The 24,707-nt window shown below is 45.3% G+C and overlaps 2 protein-coding genes across 5 annotated transcripts; both read left to right on the forward strand.

The window, feature by feature from the left end:
* The first annotated feature begins 296 nt into the window (after positions 1-296).
* Incenp (Inner centromere protein) lies at positions 297-3,331 on the forward strand. The gene is made up of 6 exons (XM_002048848.4): positions 297-500; positions 579-750; positions 805-1,939; positions 2,007-2,103; positions 2,180-2,855; positions 2,919-3,331. The coding sequence occupies exons 1-6, from the start codon at positions 432-434 to the stop codon at positions 3,110-3,112; spliced, it is 2,343 nt and encodes a 780-aa protein (XP_002048884.1). The 5' UTR covers positions 297-431; the 3' UTR covers positions 3,113-3,331.
* A 1,340-nt stretch (positions 3,332-4,671) lies between these two features.
* Positions 4,672-24,707, forward strand: pwn (pawn). 4 transcript variants are annotated; one of them, XM_015174050.3, is made up of 11 exons: positions 4,672-4,745; positions 6,157-6,311; positions 8,696-9,073; positions 19,911-21,884; positions 21,951-22,376; positions 22,518-22,681; positions 22,746-22,868; positions 22,921-23,589; positions 23,646-23,800; positions 23,865-24,006; positions 24,076-24,707. In XM_015174050.3, the coding sequence occupies exons 3-11, from the start codon at positions 8,878-8,880 to the stop codon at positions 24,274-24,276; spliced, it is 4,050 nt and encodes a 1,349-aa protein (XP_015029536.1). In that variant the 5' UTR covers positions 4,672-4,745; positions 6,157-6,311; positions 8,696-8,877; the 3' UTR covers positions 24,277-24,707. The 4 variants fall into 4 exon arrangements, with proteins under 4 accessions (XP_015029536.1, XP_015029538.1, XP_015029539.1 ...); XM_015174052.3 differs by having other exon boundaries at positions 19,911-22,376; XM_015174053.3 differs by having other exon boundaries at positions 19,911-22,376; positions 23,868-24,006.

Below are 24,707 nucleotides of genomic sequence, written 5' to 3' on the forward strand. Positions count from 1 at the left end.
TTTGTGTTTTACAACACTCTAAATATGAGCAGCTGCAACGAGCACATTTGCTATAAACAAAGCTGCCGGTAAATATATGTCAATTTATTAAATAAAAACAATTAATTTGTATTGCAAGCACATTTCTAATAATAAATTAGCTTAAAATACTCAGTAAATAATAAATAAATATATTTTTGCGCGGGAAAACAGCTGTATTCAGTGCTAGGTAATATCGCTGTAGCAGCGTGGAGTTGCCACTATTAACTCATCGATAGTTTTTGTGTTTCATATCGATGTTTTTTCAGTTCATATCTCGCTTGTGTTGGGCTGGCGACGCGCTAGTCATTGCCGCCATTTGAAATAAACGGAAAGCAACAAAAGAAGTTTGGATAAATAAACTTTAATTATTTGTTATTTGTGTGTTTGTGTTAAGTGAAAAAAAAAAAAAAATGGACGACCTACAGGACATAATGCGCTATATATCCAAGCTTCAGCTGGAATTGGAAGCAATACGCAAGGTATGTAAATTCCACTACAGTTGCGTCTACAACGAATGTGAATGAGATCGCGTCCTCTTCATTTTGCTACTCTGCCAGGCGCACTTTGAGGAGCTGGACCAGCTATTTTTCGGCATAACCTCTGCTGTAGCAGACGTAAAACCTACAGAAATTGTGCCACCCGTACAACTTAGCAGTACCTCCGTAACGCCGCAGCAGACGAAGAAGCGACCCAAGCGTCTGACCTCCCTTGTCGAAGATGATGGCGACGGTAAGTTGTGAAATGATTAAGTGCAGTCGCAAACTCATTTTGGCGCCCTCGCAGAAGAGTCCATTGCCGCCAGCGAGGTCTCACAGCGCCAGAGCGCACGCATGAGCAATTCACAGCTGTTGGCTGTGGCCCAGGAAGAGGATGTGATCAACACTACGGGTACGCTGATGCCACCGCCGCCAGCGCCTGTCACAGCTGCAGCCGAAACCAGCATAAGCACCGGACGTCCGCAGCGTGCCGCCAAATTGCGCACTGAGAGAAAACTCAAGGAGCCACATTTGAATACTAAATTGCGGCGACCCAGCGAGGAGGAGACGGTCAAGATTAAGCTAGAAAGTGAACAGCGCGCCTCGCAGCTGCACAGAATCAGTTCGTCAAGCATTACCCAAGCAGAAGCTGCGCCTGTGGTGGCCGCGCCTAATGAACCACCAGTACCTGCAGAGGAGCAAAAGGTGGAGGAGCCCGAACGGGGCACCACTAACTTCCGTATAAAGGTCAAGCGCGAGAAGCTGAGCGTCGACACCACAGCATCAACGACGGCCACACTGGAAGTCACAAAATCAGTCACGAATGAAACAAGCGTGCTCTCAACAACAGCAGCCAACAACACAACAACCGGAAACGCCAAGAAGGGCCGCAAAAAGAAAGAAGCGCACAAGCCCATCAAAGTTGAACGGTTCAGCGATATTGATAAGAACTTGCCTGTGTCATCGCGCACCCGTCTAGGCAGCAACGGCGCACGCAATTCGCAGGAGTCCCAAGCACCGCCCCCACAGGCCTCCATATACGAAGATGCAGTGGATGATGTAGCCAACGCAACTGGTACTGTCGGCGCAGTTGCCGCCAATGAAACCGTGACCTTGGCCCATGGAACAGTTGGTGCAGGTGTTAACGAGGTCACGTTTGATATGCCTACATCAAATGCTGCAATGCAATTGAGTGATCACATGGCAAGCAATGCCACATTCCAGGTGGATGCCGGCGCCACAGACTCCGAAAAGGACCAATCCATGAAGACAGCACGCGAGGGCAGCATACCCGAAACGGCTCAAAATAACAGTCTCATGACCGAAGATGAGTCGGTGCACGAGGCAGCAAAAGCAACGACAATCAATGCAAATCCTGTACCCAAGGTGCCCACATCCATAAAGGGCATCAAGATGCCAGCGCGCACACACGAGCTGTTCAAGTAAGCATCTGTTGGCCAAGTTAGCTCCGATCTGCATGCTCATATTATATTTCTGTGTCTTTATTAGTCCGCTGCTGCAGAGTCCAGTGAAGATGCGTGTGGAGGCATTCGAGAATGCGGCCAATGCACAAACTAATCTGCGCTCCAAGCGCATCAAGGACGCGGTACGTTTAATCATTAAACGTACTCCTTTTATACGTACGATTTGTCTATAAATAAACATTTGCTTCTTCTTTAAAGGGCACGACCGGTTCTAGCACAACGCCGCTTATTGGCAAGCTGGCAGCTCCAACGCTGGGACGTTTCCTCACACCAACGCAGAGCTCTAATGCGTTGCCAGTGAACTCAGCACAGCCTAAGAAGGCACCCATGAGCGCCTGCAAAGCCACAACGCTAATGAAAACAGCGACTGGCACAAATCTAAAATCAACCAATTCGAGCTCCAGCAAAACTTTAACACGTGAGAACAGTGGCGAAGATTTTCGCAAGGGGCTGCATCTGTTGGCCGAGGAGCGTAAGAAACAGCGCGAGCAGAAGCATCTGCAGGCGGCACAGTTGCGCGAGGCCAAGGAACGTGAGCGTGCCGAGCGCATGGCCAAGCTGGCCAAGGAGCGCGAGGAGAAGCGCATCAAGAAACAGCAGGAAAAGGAAAAACTGGAGCAGCGCAAGCGAATGGAAATGGAGGAGCTGCAGCGTAAGCTGCTCCAGCAGGAGGAGGCCGAGCGGATCAAGAAACAGGAGCGTGAGCTGTTGCAGCAAATGAAGCTGCAACAACTAAACGCGGCCAAGGCAAAGCAAATGATGCCGCCGCCACCGAAATCAAAATACACATTCGAAATGCTGCACGAGGATGATTCCACCGATGATGAGGGCAAGGTCTCCTACAAGCGGCCACCAGTGCCAAGCTGGAGTCGCTGTAAGCTAACATTCAATATATTCTATATGCCCATACCAGCTTGCTAAACCTAATCTCTTACAGCTCATGTGCGCGGCGCTGCGATTTGTGTACAAACTTTTTGCCCAACGGATATCATCGATAGCTTCTTCTCGGTGGCGCCACAAACACCGGATCTGAAGAAGATATTCCCCAACATTGATCCCAGTCATTTGAAGCGCAACTCCAGCGTGCTCTGGTCGACGCCCCCACGCTACTCCGAGTTGCCCAAATATTAGGCATACTTAAGTTTATTTTTTAATATTGCAATCATATATAGCTCTTGTTTATACCGGCAGTTGCCGCATGTTTTTCTTACATTGCTTCAGTTTGTTTCGCTACACAAATTTTTGTACTCAATACTAAATAAATTATGAGAAAATAAACATAAACAAAAGGCCAATGGAGAGCGATGCGTCCGCATTGACCGCAAAACGCCTGCTCAATGAATCCCAAAAGTACCGCTTCGGCTTGGACTTCGACATTAATAGCCAGGCGCTAAGAACAGTTAAAGCTGCCAACGTGCTCAATTATGGCCAGTTGTGAGGGTTTTCCCCATTAACAGGTGCCAAACAATAGTAAAAAATCAAATAAATAAGTACGTGCAGAATAAGTGAGGATAGGTAAACAAAAATTTCACTGGTCATGGCCCATGGTTTTTCTGTCATGGCCTGCAGTTCGATTTCGAATATCTTCTTCTTATCAGTTGTTTTTTGCTTGGCTGCCAAATGAGGTGACATGAAAAACGAATACCGCCAACGGATCGTGATCAGCTCCTCTTGTGGCTGTGGCTGCGGCTACTACAACATCTACACCCACTCCCACTCCTGCTGTGGGTGTGCGGTGTGCTCATCCAATGCAATTGAATACTCGTGGTAAGCCGCAAACGCAATTGCTGCTCGTGTAATAGAGGCTATTTACAGAGAAGCCTCCATAGAAATGGAAAACGAAAAACTTCAGGGTTAGACCTTACAAGTCTACGGTATGCTCAGGGCTAACGACTTCGTCACGATGTTCGCAACGCACAAGAATTTTAAGAAGGTAAAGCCAATTACAACCGCAAAACATTTATTCTTAGAAATGTCATTAATTTTATACTTCTACAGGGTATCACAGCCTCACCTCGAAACTATAGGCTATGAAGACTTCTGCCCTACATCATCAAAACTTCGGTAAGTCGGTAAATCGATAGGTTATTTAAATTAAATTATTCAAATTCTAAATTACTATTGAAGGGCATCAATCATGTTCATCATGTTACTTTCATTATTTTATTGCTATTGTAGGGCATCAAGTTGTCGACTAAGCACATAAAGTACAGTTCCTTCTTTGTAGTTTTCATTTTCAATTGCTTTAGCGGCCTTTGTCTTTGTCTACGCCTAATCTTGATCTCGTGCGTTTGCAATTTGCGAGGTAATTGTTGAACACGCTGCTGATTGGAACTTGGCTGGTTGCCGCGCCCCCAACTATAAGGCAGATGGGCTAAGAGAAGAGCAATTGAAGCCGGCGGCTTGTTAGTGACGTTTGGGCACACTGCAACTGCAGCGATTAGTGTCTAATGTGCTGTTTAGGCCTAACCATTGGCTATTTGATACAATTGCAATGCGCTGCCTTTTGCCTTTTGCTGTTATTTGGCTAATAACACGCGCAAGTGCAGCGGCTCAATTGGACATATTCGATAAGTTGGCACTTTCAATTGTTGTTGCTGCTGCGATCAGAGTCAATGGCAGGCTACCGAAATTCACCACAGCAGCTCAAGCGAGCGGCTGACGAAACTCACCACAAGCTGAGCGCAGCACTCGGCTGATGGCAGCGCGCTCGGTTCGGGTTTCAGTTTTCGTTGAGCCTCTGTGCGTTGAACACCTGTTGACGGTAAAAAGCAAAAGCAGAGCAAGCAAGCAGCAAAAGAAGCCAAACACACACACTCGAGTGTTTGTGCGTACGTGCGTGTGTGTACGCGTATATTTGTGTCTGTGTGCGTTAATCTATGAAAAGTGAATAACTAAAACGAGCGCAAAGCTGCTGTTGACGTTGCCATATAAATTAAAAATTGAAAGAAGCAGCAGCCGCAAAAGGCAAAATGTAAACGGAATTCGAATGAATGATATTTGTGCGCGGCGTTGTCTAACTGTCTGTGTATGTGTGTGTGTGTGCGAGTGTAGAAAAGCAAAAATACGGCTAAAGCAATAACAACAATAACCAGACAAAAAACAAAACTTTCTTTTTTGCGCTACCTTTTGCCACCGTCTTAAACTGCGTCTTCTCTGTCTTTGTTGTTGTTGCTATTGTTGCAAATTACGTGGTTTTCGCGCTGTGAAATTTGTTGCAAGCATTTTTAATTTGTTTTCGTGCACATATATTTTCACTGTTAATTAAAATAAATGCCGCTGCAGCCAAAAGCATAACAAATAAAACGTTGATTAAGCCTAATAACATAACTGCAAGGGCAGACGCCAAACTAATTAGTCTGTACAACTCGACGCCGGGCTGAAAGACAGCTGCGGCCCTGTTGCCATGCCGGATGCGAGATGCGAACAGTGTTGCCAGCTGTGGCTAGAAATAGCGACAATAAGCAGAATTATCTTCTTTTTTTTTTAGCACAAATTGGCAATAAACTTGCCGACAAATAGTTAAAATAGCCGACGACCTCTAATAAAAATGCATAACTTTGCTTGAAAATGGGTGAATTGCGAACACGGGATGCAAATCACATCCAGTTTAAGCAGGCGGCGGCTCATTCATGAAAAAAGTTCTTGCACTAGCTGGATAACCTGTCTCTGTTGACCAGCTTATGCCGGTCGCACAGCCTACACACATGTTGGCTATTTCCAATGGGATCGGGCACTAAATTGCCTCAGCCTCAGCTCCAATTCCAGCTGCAGCGCCAGCTTCACTATTTACAGTTAGTTGTGCCATTTTGGCGACGCTGCGCATTTGTGCCAATTTTTTTTTTTTTGTTTCTGTACAACACTGACAGCTGCTCTGCCCATCAACATTTGCATCCCCCCCCCTCCCCCTCTGTGCCTCTCTGTCGCACTCTCTCAATTGCTATGTTTAGATTTTGTTTTTCGATAATTTTAAAGCTTTTGCTGCATTCCTTGAAGCCACAAAACCACATTTTTCGCATCCGTCTCCGTCTCCCGCTGGCTGTCAAACGTGCTTCATCTTGCCTACCAATGTCCGAGTCTCTCCTTCTCTCTCTCTCCCTCTCTCCCGCTCTCTCAGTTGGCCATTATGTTTATAGAAATTTCAATTTGGTTGCCTTTTGCCTGTTTACTTGCAGTTGTTGTTTTTTTGGTGAAATTTGTTCGTGTGCAAAATGTAATTGAAAATAACGTGCGATAGACGAGAGGCATCAAAAAAATTGATAGAAAACGCAAATCCATCAACTGGCGTAAAAAACTGCTAATGCATTCGGATTAATGATTGATATTTGAGGTGAGCTTTATAAACGGATATTGTGGAAAGTTGAAAGTATATACGAAAAAATGTAGTCAAGTTTTCTGCTCAAGTCTTTTGTATTGATGTTGATTTTAAGAATTTATGTGCTTCAACTGAGTTGGTGATAACTTAAGCTCACAATGGGCGTCGATTGCCACATGGAATATTATGCAATGCAAGTCGCTGCCTTTTATCGCTTTTGCCTTTTGAATGCGCATTTCGCCAATATATCAGCCTGCTTCTTCTTGTCGTTTGGCCCGGCATGCATGCAATATCCCGGAGCGGAGCCACAGTTACGCAACGCAACAGGCGTCCAAAAGATCGCATGAGTCATTTAACTTGGCAGGCAGTCAACTAATTGCGAGCCCAATGCAACACTTCCGTCGAAAAGCCAAAGCCAGCAACATATCGAAAACTAAAGAAAGCCAAGAAAGACAGTGTTGCCGCTTTCAGCTATTTTCCAGCTAAATGTGGCTCTTTTTCAGAGGTCATCAACCGGAAAGAGTTTAAATTTCAAACTAATCTAGCTATTTTGGGGCATTTCAATTTTTCTAATAACTATTTGTAGCTGCTTTACGCACAACGAATTTAGCTACCCTTACCGATGAGGCAAATGGCAACTCTGCTCGCATGTTAACAATGTAAACAAGCGTTGCTCATGTTGACAGGCGCCTGCGTGGGCGGCAACAACAACTTTTGCATTTTGCAGTCGCTCACTGGAAACAAAATGGAGTCGTTTAATGACAGCTACAACAACAACAACAACAACAACTTTGTTCAACACCCACGTTGCACAGGCGCTGGCTGTCGTCATTGTTTGTGTTGTTGTTATTGTTGCTGTGACTGCTCGCGTTGTTATTAAAAAACTTTCTATTTCACTTGGGGCAGCCGAAATTTCAAGGTTCGGCATATGGAAAAACACCCCAACTTCCTGCACTCAAATTGTTAACAACAACAACAACAAGAGCAGCAGCAGCGCGGCCAAAATGTTTTTCCATGACTCAACTTGGCGGCTGCACATGTCGGCACCTAAGCATTGGTTTTTTTACGTCTGAAAAGATGAAAGGGCATTTCGGTTTTGAAAGAAACTTCAATTTCTGTATAGCCGAAAAAGAAATTTCCAAAAAACCAAAACACCATTAAATTTGAAATATATTACCAAAAAGTCTAAAGCCTCAAACTCAACTAGGAGTCATTTAAATCTTTTTACTTTTATATAAATATAAGGAAACTTTCTTATATAAGAATTAATAGACAGAGTCTAATCAAAGCCTGAAAATCTTCTAGTTTTATTTAAAGGGGGTTTCTCTATATTACCTGGCAAATTTTGTAGCATGAAGAAGTTTTTTTTTTTCAACTCGTTTTAAGCTCTTAATACACTCAACACAGGGTATTGCACAGTCGTGCCTTCTGAAAGTATTACTGTTTTATTTGGATTTTGGACATGAACTCAGTTTGTAGTTAAAGTCGAAGTTTTTTTTTTGTATCTTTCGCTTTTGCTGTGTTTGTAAGCGTAATCGAGTTTTAAGAGTTCGTTGCGGCTCACAGAGCAACCTTTACTCTACAATGCGCTGTCTCCAGTTCGCCCCCCTCCCCCCCCTCTCTCTCTCTCTCTGTTACTCGTTCTCTCTGAGTGCTTTCACTTTCAGCTAAGGCTGCTTCGCTTCGCAATTGTTTTGGTTTTGTGGTCGTTTTAACGATCGTTTGCTTGGCTTCTGATTAGCTGCTAATCGACAATTGTAGGGCGTCACGTATTCGTTGTTGTTGTTGTTGTTGCTGTTGTTGTGCTTATTGGGTAATAGCAGCTGCAGCTTTGCGTTGGCCGGCTTTACCATTCTGATTTGTTAATAAATTTCATGTTATTTGCTTTGATTTATCGACTTTTGGTCTTAGTTTTGAGTGTTGCTAGTTTCACTTTTCCATTTGACACCTCTTAAAATTGTGCTTAAACTTTCGCTGTTTGAATTTGTTTTTACATCAATCAAAATTAGCATCTCAATCACTGCGCTGTAAGCAGTTGCTGCTCTCGGTATCACCTGCATCACCTGCTATCGCTGACACCAGGTTACGTAAATGTGGCTTAGAAAGCCGCGGGCCAAGTGTTCGTTTTTTCCTTTGGGCAATTATGTGGCGTACTCTGATTTATAAGCGTATTTGTGACCCTTGTTTCTTTTGGGCTGACGTAATGGCTTTTTCTTGTGAGCCACTTAAATGGACAGTGCTCCCCATTAAACGCAGATCTGTGGCCTGTTCTCACGCAAATTTAAGCGTTTGCGAGTGTCAAACAAAAGACTTAGGCAACAAACGTGCGCATTAAACCTTTAGAAAAATTGTATCAGTTGCCCAATGCTAATAAACTTTTTCTACTTCTTTTTTTGCAGCTTATAATATGTAAATCTTTGGGCAAAGAAAAGAAGAGGAAGATGCCACGCCAAAGTTCAAGCATAAACTGACAAGAATACCAAAAATATACAAAGAAAATTAACAATACTCGACAACAGCTTAGAATCAAGTGAGGCTTTCTTTTATTGCCGCAAAAGCAGACAAAACAATTTATGCAAAAATGCGACGAAAGCCACAAGACTTAACACAAAATCAACAAGCCAGCAGAGGCGACAACAACAACAACAACAACCACAACTGTGGGAAGAAGAAGCAACAGCAGCATAGAATGCCCAGCTGCTGGCGGTGGCACATTTGGCACTTGTCCGCGACGCTGCTGTCAATTTCACTGCTGCTGCTGCACGTTCACACAGCAGGTAAGTAAAGTGAAGTCGGCGAGTCGCGAAGGGTGTCTCCAGAGGAATTTCATGTGTGAATTCTTAATGCATTAGACAAAGCTGGCATCTAAAGTCAATAAGCTAACAGCAAGAGCATAGTTACGAGTAGAGACTGATCGACTGGCAGTTAGCCTGCAAATTCTTAGACAACTATATATATATATATATATATATATATGAGTCAATATGTACTGCAGGTCTGGCAAGTCGGATTATGGATCTATGGATCCATAAAAATAACTGAGAGCAAGTTAGGCATATATATATATATATATAAATTTGATTCAAATATGAAATACAAGCATCTTCAGTGCTCTGAAATACGAGCTGACTTTTAAGAGTCAATAGTCTTATATACTTATCATTGAAAGGCTAGCCTTTCTCTTACCTACCTTTTAGAGATTGCCTTATAATAATGCCAGAATGATGTAAATTGCTCTTCCAAATATTATCTGTGCTTTATAGCCTGTCTATTTTTATCTGTAAGCCTTTTCTTGCATTTGTTATACGCTCTTTTCATTAAGCAAAGGCATTTCAATTATCTACACATTTTAATACAGTTAAAGTCTCTTTTTTTTTTTAACTTTCTTCAATGCTTCACAAACTGCATTAAATTCCATGCCATTAGCCAGAGCCAAGTGCTCGCGGCAAGCAAATGCCTCACGCTGCGAGCCCAGCACACACAAGTGTGTGTTAGTCTGTGTCTTTTCTTTTTAGAAAGCTCATGTTTGGTGCATAATTTATTGGGCGTTACTAAGAATGAATAGCTACATAAAGTAGATAACAAGATGCTCACATGCCCATTCAGGTGCGAGAGTGAGTACTCGACGCTGCGTTTGTTTTGTTTGACGTCGAAGTATGCCAACACGCAGGTGCAAACTTCTGACTGACTGACTGACTGACTGACTGATGGGCAGCTGTCAGGGCACCCGCAGCAGCCCACTCTGTTGCCATAGCGAATGCTAATTTCACTCAAAAATACGGGCCTGACCCAAAAACCATGCTCTGACATTTTTAGAGCTGATTTGGCAGGTGTCTAGGCGTGACACATAAAAAATAACTTCAAGATGTGTTGTATATATGTAAGTGTGTCATAAGCTTGGTTTTGGTTTCTTTGTTTCAGATGCGTCATTGCATTTATATATTGTGTAATATGTGATTATTCATGCCGGATTCATTGAACTGGGCTTTACCTTTGCCAAAGTGCGTGACGTGCGTGAATTGCAGTCTAATTAAAGACTTTATTAATATATATTCAAGTCTTGCTTTGGGTACAGTTTGATAAGAGCAGGCGTCATTAGCCGCATACTCAAGTAATTAAATAATTATTGATTAGTATGCAAAGCAGCCAGTTATGCAATAGGATAGTTGTGCATGCACAATAATAAACAATAATAAAACAAAAGAACATGTTTGGCTGCACCTTTGGGCAAAAGCTTTACAATTATGTGGCCAGTTAAGCAGTTAGACATAATTGGCTTAAGTTCTCAGGCATGCACTGCCAACAATATTTATAGAAAGGGCATTAAAATAACACAAGCGGCCTGTTAGGCGCATTTCAATTATAAACCAACACTCGCTGGGGCGCTCATTAAAGCTGCACCACATGCCCAGCCACACGAGCAGCCACATAGACATGAGCCTAACAGTTGCTGGCTGCCTCTGTCTGCCTGCCCGTTGAATCAATTAAAGCCAACTGCTTTACTGTTTACTGGGCCATTTAAATCAAATATGTTGGCATTTTCAAAGCAAATCTTTCATGCAGCTAATAAGCTTCATTAACATAAGAGTGGAGTCCATTGAGCGGCAACAGCGCACAGCAATAGATTTGCATAAACATGAAAAGAACCGCTAGAATCAGACGAAGATTTAATGCCCTAGCCTAGTATTAACTAATTAAGTTAAAGTGGCGCGATTTTATTCTCTTAAATGATTTCTTTATAATATAATATTTACTTGCAAGCCAGTCAAAACCAAAAGTCAAAAGGCATAGCTTACTCTATTTGCATCTCAAATAATACTCCTTTTTTAAAGGGTATTCAAAGAAGCAATATAAAGTTCATGCTCAGGCTGCATTCTACGTGGTTAGCGAAAATTAGGTGAAGTGAAAATAATTTTACAGCAGCTTAATTAAAAAAAAAATAAGAAAATAATTTCAAGCTGAAGCGGCGGCAGCCAATTGAGAATCTTAAACAGCAGCAGCAGCAGGCAATAGCTTGGGCTTCGTTGGTAACGATGGAGCGGTAATAACGGCACTTGGGGCTTTCGAAATGTAAGCGCCAAAGAATTGAAATTCGTTTTGTGTGCATTGGAAAAGTGTCGCTCGACGAAGCGAGGCAATCGACAGCAGCAGCAGCAGCAGCAGCAAGAGTAAAACATCATCAAGGTAACGACATTAGAAAGCGTGATGAGTTCGATGTTGTGTGCGTGCGTGAGGTGTGTGCAGGTGTGTATACCAAAAATCTACCAAGAAAATCAAACAGTTTGCCGTTGGGATGAATGCAATTCATCATTTGCCTCAATTTGATACGTTTGATGGGCCGGAATCAAGTCACGAGCTTGTCGCATTGACAACAATAACCTGTTGCACTTAACATATATTTCACTCAAGCTCTCTCTCTCTCTCTCTCTCTCTTCCTCTCTCTTCCTCTGCTTCTCTTGGGGCTTCTCTGCTTAAGCTGCTTACATTTTCAGATTAGCTGTGCTTATTCCACACATATTTCTCTTCACTTTGCTTTTTGGCACATTTTTCGGTTACATGGCCCACTTGCAGCGAGTGAAAGACGGAGCGTGAGAGGGAGCGGGGCATAAAAATAGCCGAAAAGTTGGCCAGGGCCGGCGTACATATATATATATATATATACTGTACAAAGATGCCGCGATCTTCAAATCTTCTGCAACGCTTTACAAATTTATGGCGCTGCTTTTTATTGGGTCAAGCGGCAGGTTTCATTTGTTGCCCGTTGTGGTGCCGCTGGCGGTGCTGCAGCATTCTTGGTGGGCCACTCGATTGCATGCCATGTTGACGCAATTAATTAAAGTTTTTCGTGTGCCGGCGAACAGGTGCGTCAAGTTAAGATTCAAAACAGACGTCGATGTGCAGCTAAAAATATTCGAATGCATTAAAGAACTCTGCAAAAGAAGCAGGAAAAAGTACAAGATTATTTGAGTCAAGTTCCAAAGTTTACACTCCTGCTTAAAGCTTGCAAAACTTTGTCAAGACATAACCATAAGGAATAACTACTTTTTTTTATGGGTTTCCCCTAGTTCATATCATATCACATACAAAAATGGATACCTATTGTGGAATCTTTGGTTGTAGTCTATTGCAGCTGCTCTGCTAACTGGTTGCACTTCATTTTATTAAATTGAATGGCAATTGCAATTTCAGGCCAATGATGATATCAGTCCCAAAAAGGCTCGCATGTGTGTGTGCACAGATCCAATTAAGTTAAACGTTTCTCCACCCTTTTCATTCAATTAAAGCTGAAACTGTGGAAATCGGAATCGGAGTCGGTATCAATAACTGCATGCTTACAACTACTTTCCCTTTCCCAGGCGCTCGAGTCGACAGCCCGTCCGAAATTCGGCACAACGAAAGTTGCCGCGCATAACCATAAACACACACCCATAACAGCAGCCCCATGTCCCAAGCCTGAGCCCACAATTTATCTTGATGCCGTTTGGTCAAGTTCCTTCTTGGCCCTGGCCATGCCAAATATTTGTCTCGCGGCGCTCAAGACATTTGAGGCGCACGCAGAATTGCACACAGACAGCGAAAACCGCAGACGTCGCCGGACAGACGGACGGACAGACGGACGGACGGAGGGCGGGCAGGTAACATTCACCTTTCGGCTTGATGAAGCTCCAAACCAGGTAGACAGAATGAACACATGCCATATGCCTGCGTGTGTGTGTGCGACGATTGAATGGTAATCAATGAAAACATTTCGCTGTCTGTAGATATTTTGGCTGCAAAACCGGTTCTCGTCGATTTTTTTGTATTAAATTTGTTTTATTTTGTAAAATGCCAATTGGATTTTTTTTCTTCACATTTATGGTTATTTGGGTCTTAATTTGTTTCATGCCAAAAGAAAGCCTTTTGGTGCTAAAAGACGAAAGTAAATAAAGGTTGAGCTTAAAAAACAAAAGACTTAGGCAACGAACTTGCCTCAGCTAACATTCTTCAAAATTGACAAAAGACTTAGGCAACAAACTTGCCTCAGCTAGAATTCTTGAATACAAGAACCAAAAGACTTGCACGACAAACTTGCTGCTGCTCATATTCTTGGTCAATAAAAGTGTGACCGTAAAAACTTGTCAATATGCTTGGTCGTATAAACAAAAGACTTCAGCAACGAACTTGCCTTTTACCAAGCAGCTGCCATAAATCAATAAAAGACTCGAGCAACGAACTTGCTTTTGCCTTGCACTGCAGTCCTCACCGGCTCTTTCACACTTTTAGCTTCATTGTGCGTGGGCGTGGCACTTGCTGAGCCCAATAGCTTAAGGTCATAGCCACAATTAGCCCAATTGGTTGACTTCTCGGCTAGCCTAGCTGACACATAAAGTGTGCGTATAACTTGATATGCCGTTAAATGCGTGAAGCTAGTTCCAGACAGTCCCGCACAGACACACACACACACACACACACACTTACACACACACAGCACTTGGCGCGCAGTTAGAAATAGCCTAATAAAAAGCTGTTTGACTGACTGCTCTGTTTGCTGGCCGGTTCTGTGGGCCATTCGTAAAGCGTAAACGTTTTTCAACTTTTGGAATGATAGCACAACCAATACACACAAACACAACGCACACTCGTTGCTTTTGAACTTGTCACACGCCATTGAGAGTCGCCCGTTTGTCCATATTGGTCGCAACTTGTTCCGTTTTTCTTGGGGGCACGTTGACACAGTTTCGGTTTGACTAAGACAGAGAAAAAGAGCGAGAGAGAGAGAGAGAGAGAGAGAGAGAGAGCGGGCGAGAGTTAGGTAGACAGAGACGGGAGCGAGCAAAAGCCGCTTTTCAATCAATAAATTTAGCGTTCTTTTAGCATTGAACTTGGCTGCGACAAGACTTGATTTAACTCAACTGGCCACAACTAGACTTAGCTTTTATGTTGGCCAACACAATTTGCGGCTATGCGAGTGGCTGAAGGGGCGCCGGTAACGCAGCGCAGTTGTGTGCCCATTCTATGCTCCATTTTAACCAACATTTAATCAGCTTTAATTGTTCAATTAGCGACGCGTATATGGAGCGCAGTCAACTGATTGCTGTTCACAATCATTTTGTTGCAGTGTATTGCCATTTACCAACTGTCGGGGTTTACTGAACTCGAGCAGCAGCCACCCTTAGATGCTATCGAAACTATGCGCCTTGCGTGTTCCTATGAAAAGCAAATATTTCAACTATTCCCCGAGTCTATGCAGTGCGCTTGTTCTGCCTGAGATAAGCGATCTACAGCTAAATTGCAGCTAGTTCAATTTACAAGCGCAGAGCCCTGCTCTTGGCCAGCTCTGCATTCTGCCTTTTGCCTACTGCCTGGCATTTGCTGCTTATTAGTGGCTGCTTTGCTTTATGCTGGAATCTGTTATAGTAGTTGGCAGTCTGTTGCTCTTGCGTTGCTGCGGCTTTAATTATAAATATCAGACAATTAGGCTGTTAAGTGTGTCTATTATTTAGGCAGATGCAGCGGTCAGTGCTACGTGGATATCCGCAACTTTCCATCGCCAGCCAACGGAGCGCGCAAAGCCAAGCCAATAAATTTTTGTTTGGCTTAGACAGGCGTACAGCCAAGTGGAGCTCCAGTTGCAGCTAGTCCCGACTGCAACCGGCTCTGGCTGAAGCTGGAGTCTTAGTCGCAGAGCTGGCGTCTCAGACCTTGATTAAGGTCATTCGCTTATGCGCTAACACAATGGCTGCATTTGCTGTTGTTGTTGTTGTTGTTGTTGTTGGCTTTGCCTTTGGCTTCGGTTTTGCCTTCAAATTGCATTTGTTGTCTGGAAAATTAACATATATAATTGCATGACACGCGCGCCAAATGCTAAAAAACAATTTCATATAACACACACGTCACGGCCTCTGATCTTTTGCTCTGCCCCTTCAAATATCCAGCGACAAATTCCTCAATTTCACCAGATGACAACAAAAAAACACAATAATATTCTCTCTGTTTGCTGAGCCGCGTCATTGTCGTCACTTGTTAATTGCAGCGCATTTGTTTGAAATTTTCATAGACAGCGCCACGGAACTGACAACGAGCGGCACTTTAAGGTTCTGCCAGCAGCATAACAAATCAAAATAAAAGCTGTGAGACTTTGAGATGCCCTATAGCTTATAGGGCATCGAGTCTAGTGCCTGCCTGAAGGTTCGGCTCGTAGAGATTGTTTCGCACATTATTGAAAGCAGGTTTTTGTTCAAACCTTACCATTTATTTTCACAATTTATATGAGACACTTGGATGTAAAATTTATTATATTTTTTAAATATAAAATTTTACATTTTCTCTTCGAGTAAAAATAAGTTGCGGGCTCAGCAGTTCGGCTTAAAAGTGTAGCGTTTGCTTTTGCTGCTATTCGATAAAACTATATTCTGCAATTATATACAAGAGCATTATTTCCAGGGTATACACAAAAGTACGCTTGATTGCACAAGTGCAGCCAAACAGACAGAATTTGTTTGGGTTGCTAATGAATACGCGGCTGGGGCACGTCCCTGGCCTCAGCCAAGGCCTCAAGCCAGACCTCAGCCCAGTCAGCGCTCGCTGCATGACTTTGCTGCAAGATCCAACAAAAAAAAATAGTATTTATTACACAAACTTTCTTTGTGGCAGCCATAAAGCAACATTTGTTGTTTGGCTGTTGTTTTTAGTAATATCAACGCCCACCGGGCACCGCGGCAAGCGTTGCCGGAATCAATTAGCATTAAATCAAACAATTTTTAATACCACACTTTGAGGGGCTGCTTAGGAACACGCCCGTCCGTCCGTCAGTGCATTTATATAAAAACTGTGGCGATATTTCAAATGCATGGGACGTGCCCAAGATAAGCCTGTAATATCTTCAGCAGCTCAGTTCGGGTTGAGGCGTTGCCCACAAGTTCCTTGACTTTGGAATGGGCGTCTGTGCGACGAGTCAAGTTGAACGAACGTGGGCCCAAACAGTGCCCCGGGCCGCGCCGGCGATTTAGATGGTTGCATTGCGACACGGCTACAACATCTTTAATAGAAATCTAACAGAAAGCCGAACAAAAGTTAGTGCTTATTTGTTGCAGCTTAGTTTGGACTTAGAAGAGATTTTTATGAACGGTTTTTATAGCAGACGCATAAAGTTTGACTATACAGAATTTATTAAATTGTGGCAACTCAATATGTGAAGAAACAAGGGGGCAGCTTTGAGTTGCAAGACGCATTCAACAAAATGAATACAAGTTAGATAACCATACTCATCTACTTTCTCAATAAAATACCTGGGAGTACCATTAATGTGCAGGCATTATATAGTTTGTTATAAATTTGAAATGAAGAGCAAAACCAAGCATAATAACAATTAAGCATAACAACAATTATAAATAAATTCAATGCGAATTTGCCTATTTAATATGCATACTATAACATCAATTAACTATCACATGATGTCGAGATTTGTGCAGTAGAACTTAGCAGATTGTTGAGGCAAAAAAAAATACTTATGAAGTTTCTTAAAAATCCACAAGCTATAAGCTGTTTTCACCAAAATGTAAACCCTAATTAAATCAAAAAATACAAATCGAAATGGCATTAACTCGTATAAAATAACAGCGGCAAATTGTCGGCTTATTACGGCAGCCCGGCCCGCCATAATTTGTTGCATAATAGCCATAAGCATTGGGCAAAAATGCGACAACAAGTGTTGTTGGCCAGGCTAAGTAAGTACTTAATTTGTCTGGCTGCACGGGCAGACATGGCGTATGCGTAATGCTTGCGTACGTGCGTTAACTATCGAAATATCAAATTGCCGCATTTCATAAGCGCACCAAATGTAATTATTGTCGCTAGCTCTTGCCAACCAAAAACTACACTTAAGCCAGCCTACACTGCTTCTATATGCCAGCCTTTTGGCCAAGTTGTGAAACAGTTTTGTGTTGCTTTTTCTTGAGCAGTTGAAATAGAAAGTGATTGCCTGTTGGAGGCGCTGAAATTGGCAATTTTCTGTGCGCCGCGTGTGTGGGTTACGAGTCGCAACTAAACCCAATTCGCAAGTGCCTCCACCTTCCCCAGCTGTCCTCTCAATCCGCCTGTCCACACAGTCCACGAGTCGTGGACTCAAGTAGCGTTTAAATTAGTGTAGGCAAGCGCTGGAACTAATGACTGCTCTTGTCGTCGAAGTTGTCAAAGTTGTTGTTGTTTCTGTTGTTGTTGTCGTTGTTGTTGTCTTGATTTGGTGCATTGAACTTCGGCGACATGTCTATATCTGCCGTTGGGGAGTTGGCTGCCTAAAAAGGCACTTAATTAAAGTTTTACTTTCGTTATCCGTGAAAGTGTTGCATGCCACAGATTCAATTTCAAAAATTGTGCCACAGTTCCCCCTTGTCGTTGTTGTTGTTGTTGTTGTTGTTGTCTTTGCTGGTTAATTTAATAGCCCGGCGGCAACATTTTCATTTTGGCCAGACACTTTTACCCGGCCAGCTACAAATTCAATTTTCGTATCAATAATAGCGCAAAATAATACAAAAAATAACTCGAATAACAAATGGAAAAACAGTTTTGCAAAAGGAAAGTGAAAATGCGAGCGCACAATCTATATAAATATATAGATGGGCCGTGTTGGTTTTTTGTGTTTTTTTTTTTTTTTGGTTTGGTTTTGAAGGAAGCGCTAATTATATCAAAGCCGCATTTCAAAGAAAGTGAAACAAATAGTATTTGTTTTAGTTATCAATCAGCGTGTTTCGCATTTGCCATGCCCGTTTAGCGCGCGCAGGTGAAAGTAAAAACTGTGCCAAAAACTTAATCGGAGGGGTGTACGAAATACGAAAAACCACACAAGAAAAAAACCGCTTAGCAATTGGGTTAAGCTCAATAACTAAACGTGCTTTCTTGTTTTCTTTGTTGGTCGTGTGAATTATGCGCAGCGCCATAAACTCAAAAATATTATTAAACTGGTTGTCTGCTTGCAGCAAGACCTTAGACTTCCCCCCTCCCGCGTGTGGCATGCCACAAGCAGCGCGCTAATATGTCAGCCAAACATTTGCAAACATTTGTCTGCCCGTCTGCCACACATATATGCACTTGACACCTCTCCGGCGTTGGAGTTGCCCCGGCTGCCCCGGAGCAAGTCAGCGGATCGCAGCCACATAAATCAACGCAGCCGCAGCGCAAAAGAAAGTAACAAGTGCTCAGCTTTATAATACTCTTCTAGCTGTAAGGCACTTGCTGTAACATTGTGTATATTGAAAATAGTTTATTGTCGAAGATGCACCACACGCATCGAGAATTGAGTTCAAGTGAGTTCGAGTGAGTCGAAGCCAAGCAAAAGATCACCAGGTGTCAATTTCATTAGACATGAGTCCCGAAAAAGAAAGCACTTCAAATACCAAAATAAAAGCGTAAAATGTGAATGTGATGAAAGCCAACTGTCGAATGTGTAGAATGTCTTTAATCGTTTTCTCTAAATTCCAAAAGAAGTTCATTTTTGTTTCGACAAACTGTTAGAGACACGTATTACAATCTATCTCTTTTAATAAGCGTTAATAATTGCCTGCATTTCTCTAGCAGTTCTCACTTGCACTGTTCTGTGAGATAATTGAATTAGAGCTAAGAAATAATATTTAACATTTCTGTCAATTATGAATGGAATATTAGTATGGGAATTCCGATTGTAAAGTATAAGTTAACCTTGCAATAATACTCGTTCCCTTGATCATTATATCTTTATATCTTCTCCATTCGTAAAGTCTTAGCTTCAACAGCTATGGGGCAATATGTCTTCATAGATTTATTCGTTCAGACAAGCGAATCCCCCATTGATAGATATATGTATATTCAAAGCCAGCCCACAAGTAGCTCAGTCGCAGATAAATTTATATATTTTTCAGCTTTAAAAACAACCACTGCGAATGAAGTTGGCATCTTTTCAACGCTTCACGTAGCAATTTGTGAAATTCTCGTCTTGCGTAGAGATCTTCAAAGTTGGAGCTGCCTGTGCAATTGTGCGCGCACTGCCTGGGGTGGGGCGGAGCCGCAGGGTGAGGAAGGGTGGCGGGAGGGGGCGGTGGCAATGTAATAAGTAATATGGCTTTACAACTGTGACAGATGATCGTATGACTCGGGCGAGACATGTTTGTTTGGCCAGCCTTGGCTTGGAAAAGGCAACCAGTAATTTCAGATGTTGCCAGGTTCAGATAGATGTACGCCCCGAAAACAAATACAATGCGAGAGTGAAAAGAATACAAAAGACTGAAGACACAAACTTGACATCGAAAATAAATGATGCCTGCCAGCCGAGGCTGAGACTGAAACTGAAATCTCTCTCAATGCTGGTTTCGGATTTCTAAGAAATGCAAATGTGCATTATATAGAAGAATCCACATCACAATGACAAAGACAAAGCACAGGGCATTTTTGTAAATGTGTGCATGTGTGTGTATGTGTGTATGTATGTGTGTGTTGGCAGGTGCTGCAATTGTCTACCTGAAAAGTGAAACCCGACGTCGCTTTTGTTTTGGCAGCGACTGCAACAGATTCTTTTCTTTTCACTGCGATAATAATTAACGCAATTGAAGCTTTGGCATTTTAAGAATTTCACCAGCATTCTCTATATACACTCTCTTTCCGCAGCTGCCCAGCACGATGGCATCTCGCAGATCTCGCCCAAGTCCAGCAGCCAGCTGTCGGAGCCGCATTTGAGCATTGAGAGCACCATGGCCGATACGAACACCATCTCGGACAGCCGTCGCTCGGCGCCGCTGGAGAATGAGACGCGTGCCCGCGTGGAACGATCCTCCTCGCCCATACTGCACGAGCCGCAGCATCAGCAGCTGCATCAGCAGCATCCGGGACCCAATGACATTGACTATGGCAAGGACAGCGAGAAGGATGTCGCCGCCGGGCGTTACTTTCACTACAACATCAAGCCCACGGGCACCTACGATCAGCAGGAGGAGCAGCAGCAGCCGGAGCGCACGCAGCGCATCAGAGCGGGCAAGACTTTAGCTGGCAGCAGCAGCTCCTACGGCAGCTCCAGCACTGAGCAGCCTTTTTTAGTGCAAGGGGGCCTGCGACCGCCTACGTCGGGGTCCCCTATCAGCCCGAGTCCGAGCAGTACTGCCATCTCGAGGGCGAGTGCTACCCAGGCGCCGCATAATGCACGCCAGAATGGCAATCCGGACATACAGGACATCATTACGGGCATTGTGAAGCTGCTCAATGGCAATGTCAATGTGCATGCCAACACGCAGGGCGTGCGCCGACCCTCGGCTAGTCGGATCAACAATCGTGGACCGCCGCGCATATCCGAGGTGCAGCCGTTGCCCATGGACTATGAGGCTCAGAAGCCGGGCACCTCCATGCGACCGCCGCCGTATCCATTTGACCGACCCGAGCGACCATTTATTACCGGCGTGCCCATTCCGGAACAGATTGTGCCCGTGCGTCCGGGCTTTGTGAGTAATCGACCGCCCTGGTACCGCAACAAGCCACGCCCACCAATAACAACAAGCGTGAACGGCAGTCGACGCCCCTTGCCGCAGTACCAGCCGCTGCCGGCGCCACAGCAACTGCCCGTGCGACCAACTGAACCGGAGCCAGTGCAGCAGGCGGACTCGAAGCCGGCACAGCCGGAAACGGAGCCAGCTGTTGATGCCCTGGATGCTGTGCAGCCCACAGACACCACCTACGACTCGGAGTTCTCTAACGAGGATGCCAATGCACAGTATATCGAAGTCTCCGACCAGGACACCGAACAGGACACTGCTGGTGGCGAGATTGAGGATGAACTGCAGCCGCCACCGGAACCGTCGCCCACGACGCCGACCAAGGAGCATGCGCCCAAAAAGAAGCACAAGCCGAAGCCCAGCAGCGAGAAGAAGAAGCCACAGGACGAGCACGAGGGCTACACGACCATCATTGAGACGAGCTCCGTGGTGAACACCGTGATGGGCATGTCCTCGTCCAGCTATGTGCCCATGTCCATGGAGAGTGGTGAGGGACTTAGCCACGATCTGGATCCCTCCACCGAGGAGGTCATCTTCATGACAGCCAATCGCACGCCCGGACTGGACACCAGCACCTCAACCACAACGAGCAGCATCCAGACCATGCCGCTGAGCGATCTGTCCGCTGCGGACGTCATTGCGCCCACGTCTAAGACACCCATGACCACTTCTACCACCACCACAACCACCAGTACTAGCTCCACCACCACCTCATCTACTACCACCACCACCTCGACTACCACCACCACCTCGACCACAACCACCACCGAAAAGGCGCCCACTGCCAATGCCCCGACGTCCGCTCCCGCCGCTTCCTACCATCCCCGACCTGGCATTGTGCTAGATGATCCCGAATTTAAGCCCGGTGGACGGCCGCGTCCGGCTCCGCGGCCGGCTGCACCACAGCAGCCCATACAGCCGACACGGCAGCATCTGCCGCCTGGCTATGGCGAAATCTTTGACGTGACACTCTCGGCCATACAAGGACCCGGTCCTAAGGGCAGCGGCTCCCAGCAGACGATCAACATTAAGCCTTATGGCTCCTATGGAGCGGGGGCTGGAAGCGGCGCACAAGCGGACATCATTGTGTCGGCATCAGGTGACGAGGGCTTCGTCTCGATCGATGGCAAACGCACTTACATCAATCTATTTGGTGATCCCACAGATCCGCCAGCGGGCGCCACAACGCCGGCGACGCGTCTACCCCAACTGCCAGGTGCGGCAACAGGCACTGGTGGTGCGAGTGGTGGTGCGAGCAGTGGTACGAGCGGTGGTGCAAGCGGTGCTGCTATGCCCAATCACGGCGTCACGCAAAGCAGCGGCGGTTATGTCGTGCCCGAAACGGAAGTGGTGGAACTGCAGCCACAGGCGGGCACCAGCCCAGGACACGGCCACGGACAGACGCAGACCAAGCCAGCGACTGTATCCACAACGCATGCGGGCCCCACACGACCACACTACCGCCAGCGACCAACACCGCCGCCGGTGCGCATTGACACCTGTATTGTGGGCGATGATTCCACCTGTGATCAGGCGCAGCACGAGCGCTGCAAAACGGACAACGGCGTCTCCAGCTGCCATTGTAGACCAGGTGAGTGAAGGAACTCTTGAAGGTGGGTTGCAGTAGCTTGGGTTAGAGAGTTGTCTCTTAAATTCTTTGCTTTAGGTATAATCTTTTACTGCATGGGTCATCCTAAAGTCTAAAGTCTGAAATATTTTCCACCACTTTTAGGCTACTCACGTCGCAAGCATCGTGAGCCTTGCCGACGCGTGATCTCCTTCCATCTGGGCATGCGCGTGGATCGCATCTATGAGCATCGCATCGTCTGGGACAATAAACTCTTGGATCTCAACAGCGAGCCGTACGGACAACTGAGCTATGAATCGGTGCGCGCGGTAAGTGGCAACAAAAAATGTCTCCATGAAAATCATGGTTAATCGCAAACTCGACATTTCACAGCTGGACTCGGCCATGTCAATGACGCCCTATTCGGATGAGTTTATGGAGGCCAAGGTTAACAATATCTATCGCGGGGATCCCAATCTGGGCGGCAGTGGCGTCTATGTGAATCTGACACTTAAAGTGAGTAGAACGCAGGTGGATTGGAACTCTAATTAACTTGCCTCTATTCCAGCTGGATGAGAGTGTGGAAACACTGCGTCCCAATCTGCGCAGCGATGTGCAGAAGCATCTGCTGGGCGTGCTGCATCGCCGCAACAACAACATTGGCAACTCTGTGCTGTATGTGAGCTCACCGGAGGGCGCCGTCTCGGCGCTGCACGACTTGGATGAATGTCAATCCGCGGAACTGAACGATTGCCACGAGAGTGCCACGTGCAGCAACAGCTGGGGCAGCTTCCAGTGCGCCTGCGAGGCGGGTTTGCGCGATCCCTGGGCCGATCAGCCGCAGCGTGCGGGTCGCGAGTGCCAGGCGTGTCCGGATGCGTATTGCAATAATCGCGGCATCTGCAGCTACAACGAGGAGGGCGCCCAGACATGCGCCTGCGACTCCAGCCACTATGGAGCTCAGTGCGAGATCGATGGCGAGGTGCTGGGCGTGGCCATAGGCGCCTCCGTGGCAGCTGTAATCATCATAGTGTTGACACTGGTGTGCCTTATCATGTGGTCACGTCGCTGGCAACGCGAGCAAAAGAATGCCATGGGCTCACCCGTGTTTGGCTACATGAATACAGCTCCACTGAAGTCGGCGGGTTTGCCGCAAGCAGGCTACCAGGTGACGCTGGAGGATCGCATGCGCTGGGCACAGATAGCCGACGTTATGGCACAAACTAATCATTACGGAGTAAGTACCCTTTGGAGGCGAACACTTGTAGCCATGCCTAATTCTTTGCTTGGCAGGCGGAACCCATTGGACCCACACGGCCTTCGTCGGCCATGTTTGCGTACCCGAATCTGGGTGCCATTGGCATGGGCACCATAGGAGGCATGTCCATGCAGAGCACCATGCAAATGCATCCAAGCGCCAATATGGCGCCGCCAGTGCCATTGCCCAGGTAAATACATATATAGACGCGCGGGTTGTTAAGTTTTATTGCTAACTCCTCTCACTTTTACCAGAAGACTCGGCCTGGGTGCGCGTGCGAACGGCATGCGCACACTGGAGAATTCCAGCTCCAGTGAGGAGGAGGATCGCGCCGATCTGCTGGGTCGCAACTTTCAAGTGCCACGCCCTAAGAGCCGCAGCAATGGCAGCATAGCGGTAGGTCTACAAACTCCAGCATTGTCAGCTTTTACTCAATATCCATTTTTTTATTTTTAATTACCGCAGAATCAGTCGGGCATCTACTATGATGTGGACTATGAGCCCTCTGGCAATGGCATTGGCAACACCAGCGTCGATCATCTTTATGGCTCACAGAATCAGTCAGTGACGCACTCGTCGGTCAACAATCATATACCCGGCCCCCAGGGCATACCCATGAGCACTTACACCTCGGGCCGTGCGCCGAGCAGTTATTACATGAAGTGAGCCCCTCATCCTGCCTAGCCCTGCCCAGCACCCGTCCTAGTGTTACACAGAGCCTGTAAATATGCAATTTAGCTGTAGTTTAGTTTAGTTCAACCGCCTAAAACACTTTTCCACTGCGGTCCACAATGGGGAAAGGCTTGCGACTGCAGCTGAGACGCGTTTTTGTGCAATCAGCAAGTAGAAGTAGAAGACTTAGATTTTTAGCATCACACAGTTACATATAGTTAAATGCAATGTTAACGATCACTAATCATTAATTTTAATATTAAATGTTTAAATTATTGTGTCCCTAGACGTAAGTGCAGTTCAATTAAAGCCTAGCCGAAAGTCAATTAAAAAAACGAGCATTAGTTTTTACAAATCAATCGAATTGTGTACTTAATTTTAAAAGTGTGAATGTAAATATGAATTAATAAAGATATTAATGTAAA

Source organism: Drosophila virilis, chromosome 5 (genome assembly GCF_030788295.1).
Source record: "Drosophila virilis strain 15010-1051.87 chromosome 5, Dvir_AGI_RSII-ME, whole genome shotgun sequence".
NCBI classification, from domain to species: Eukaryota; Metazoa; Arthropoda; class Insecta; order Diptera; family Drosophilidae; genus Drosophila; species Drosophila virilis.

Bases quoted from the DNA above. Each gene is read 5' to 3' on its own strand.
- Incenp (XM_002048848.4), top strand. From the start codon at position 432: ATGGACGACCTACAGGACATAATGCGCTATATATCCAAGCTTCAGCTG. The intron at 501-578 runs GTATGTAAATTC...CTACTCTGCCAG, and splicing joins AATTGGAAGCAATACGCAAG to GCGCACTTTGAGGAGCTGGA. The intron at 751-804 runs GTAAGTTGTGAA...GCGCCCTCGCAG, and splicing joins TGTCGAAGATGATGGCGACG to AAGAGTCCATTGCCGCCAGC.
- pwn (XM_015174052.3), top strand. From the start codon at position 8,878: ATGCGACGAAAGCCACAAGACTTAACACAAAATCAACAAGCCAGCAGA. The intron at 9,074-19,910 runs GTAAGTAAAGTG...CTCTTTCCGCAG, and splicing joins GCTGCACGTTCACACAGCAG to CTGCCCAGCACGATGGCATC. The intron at 24,007-24,075 runs GTAGGTCTACAA...TAATTACCGCAG, and splicing joins GCAGCAATGGCAGCATAGCG to AATCAGTCGGGCATCTACTA.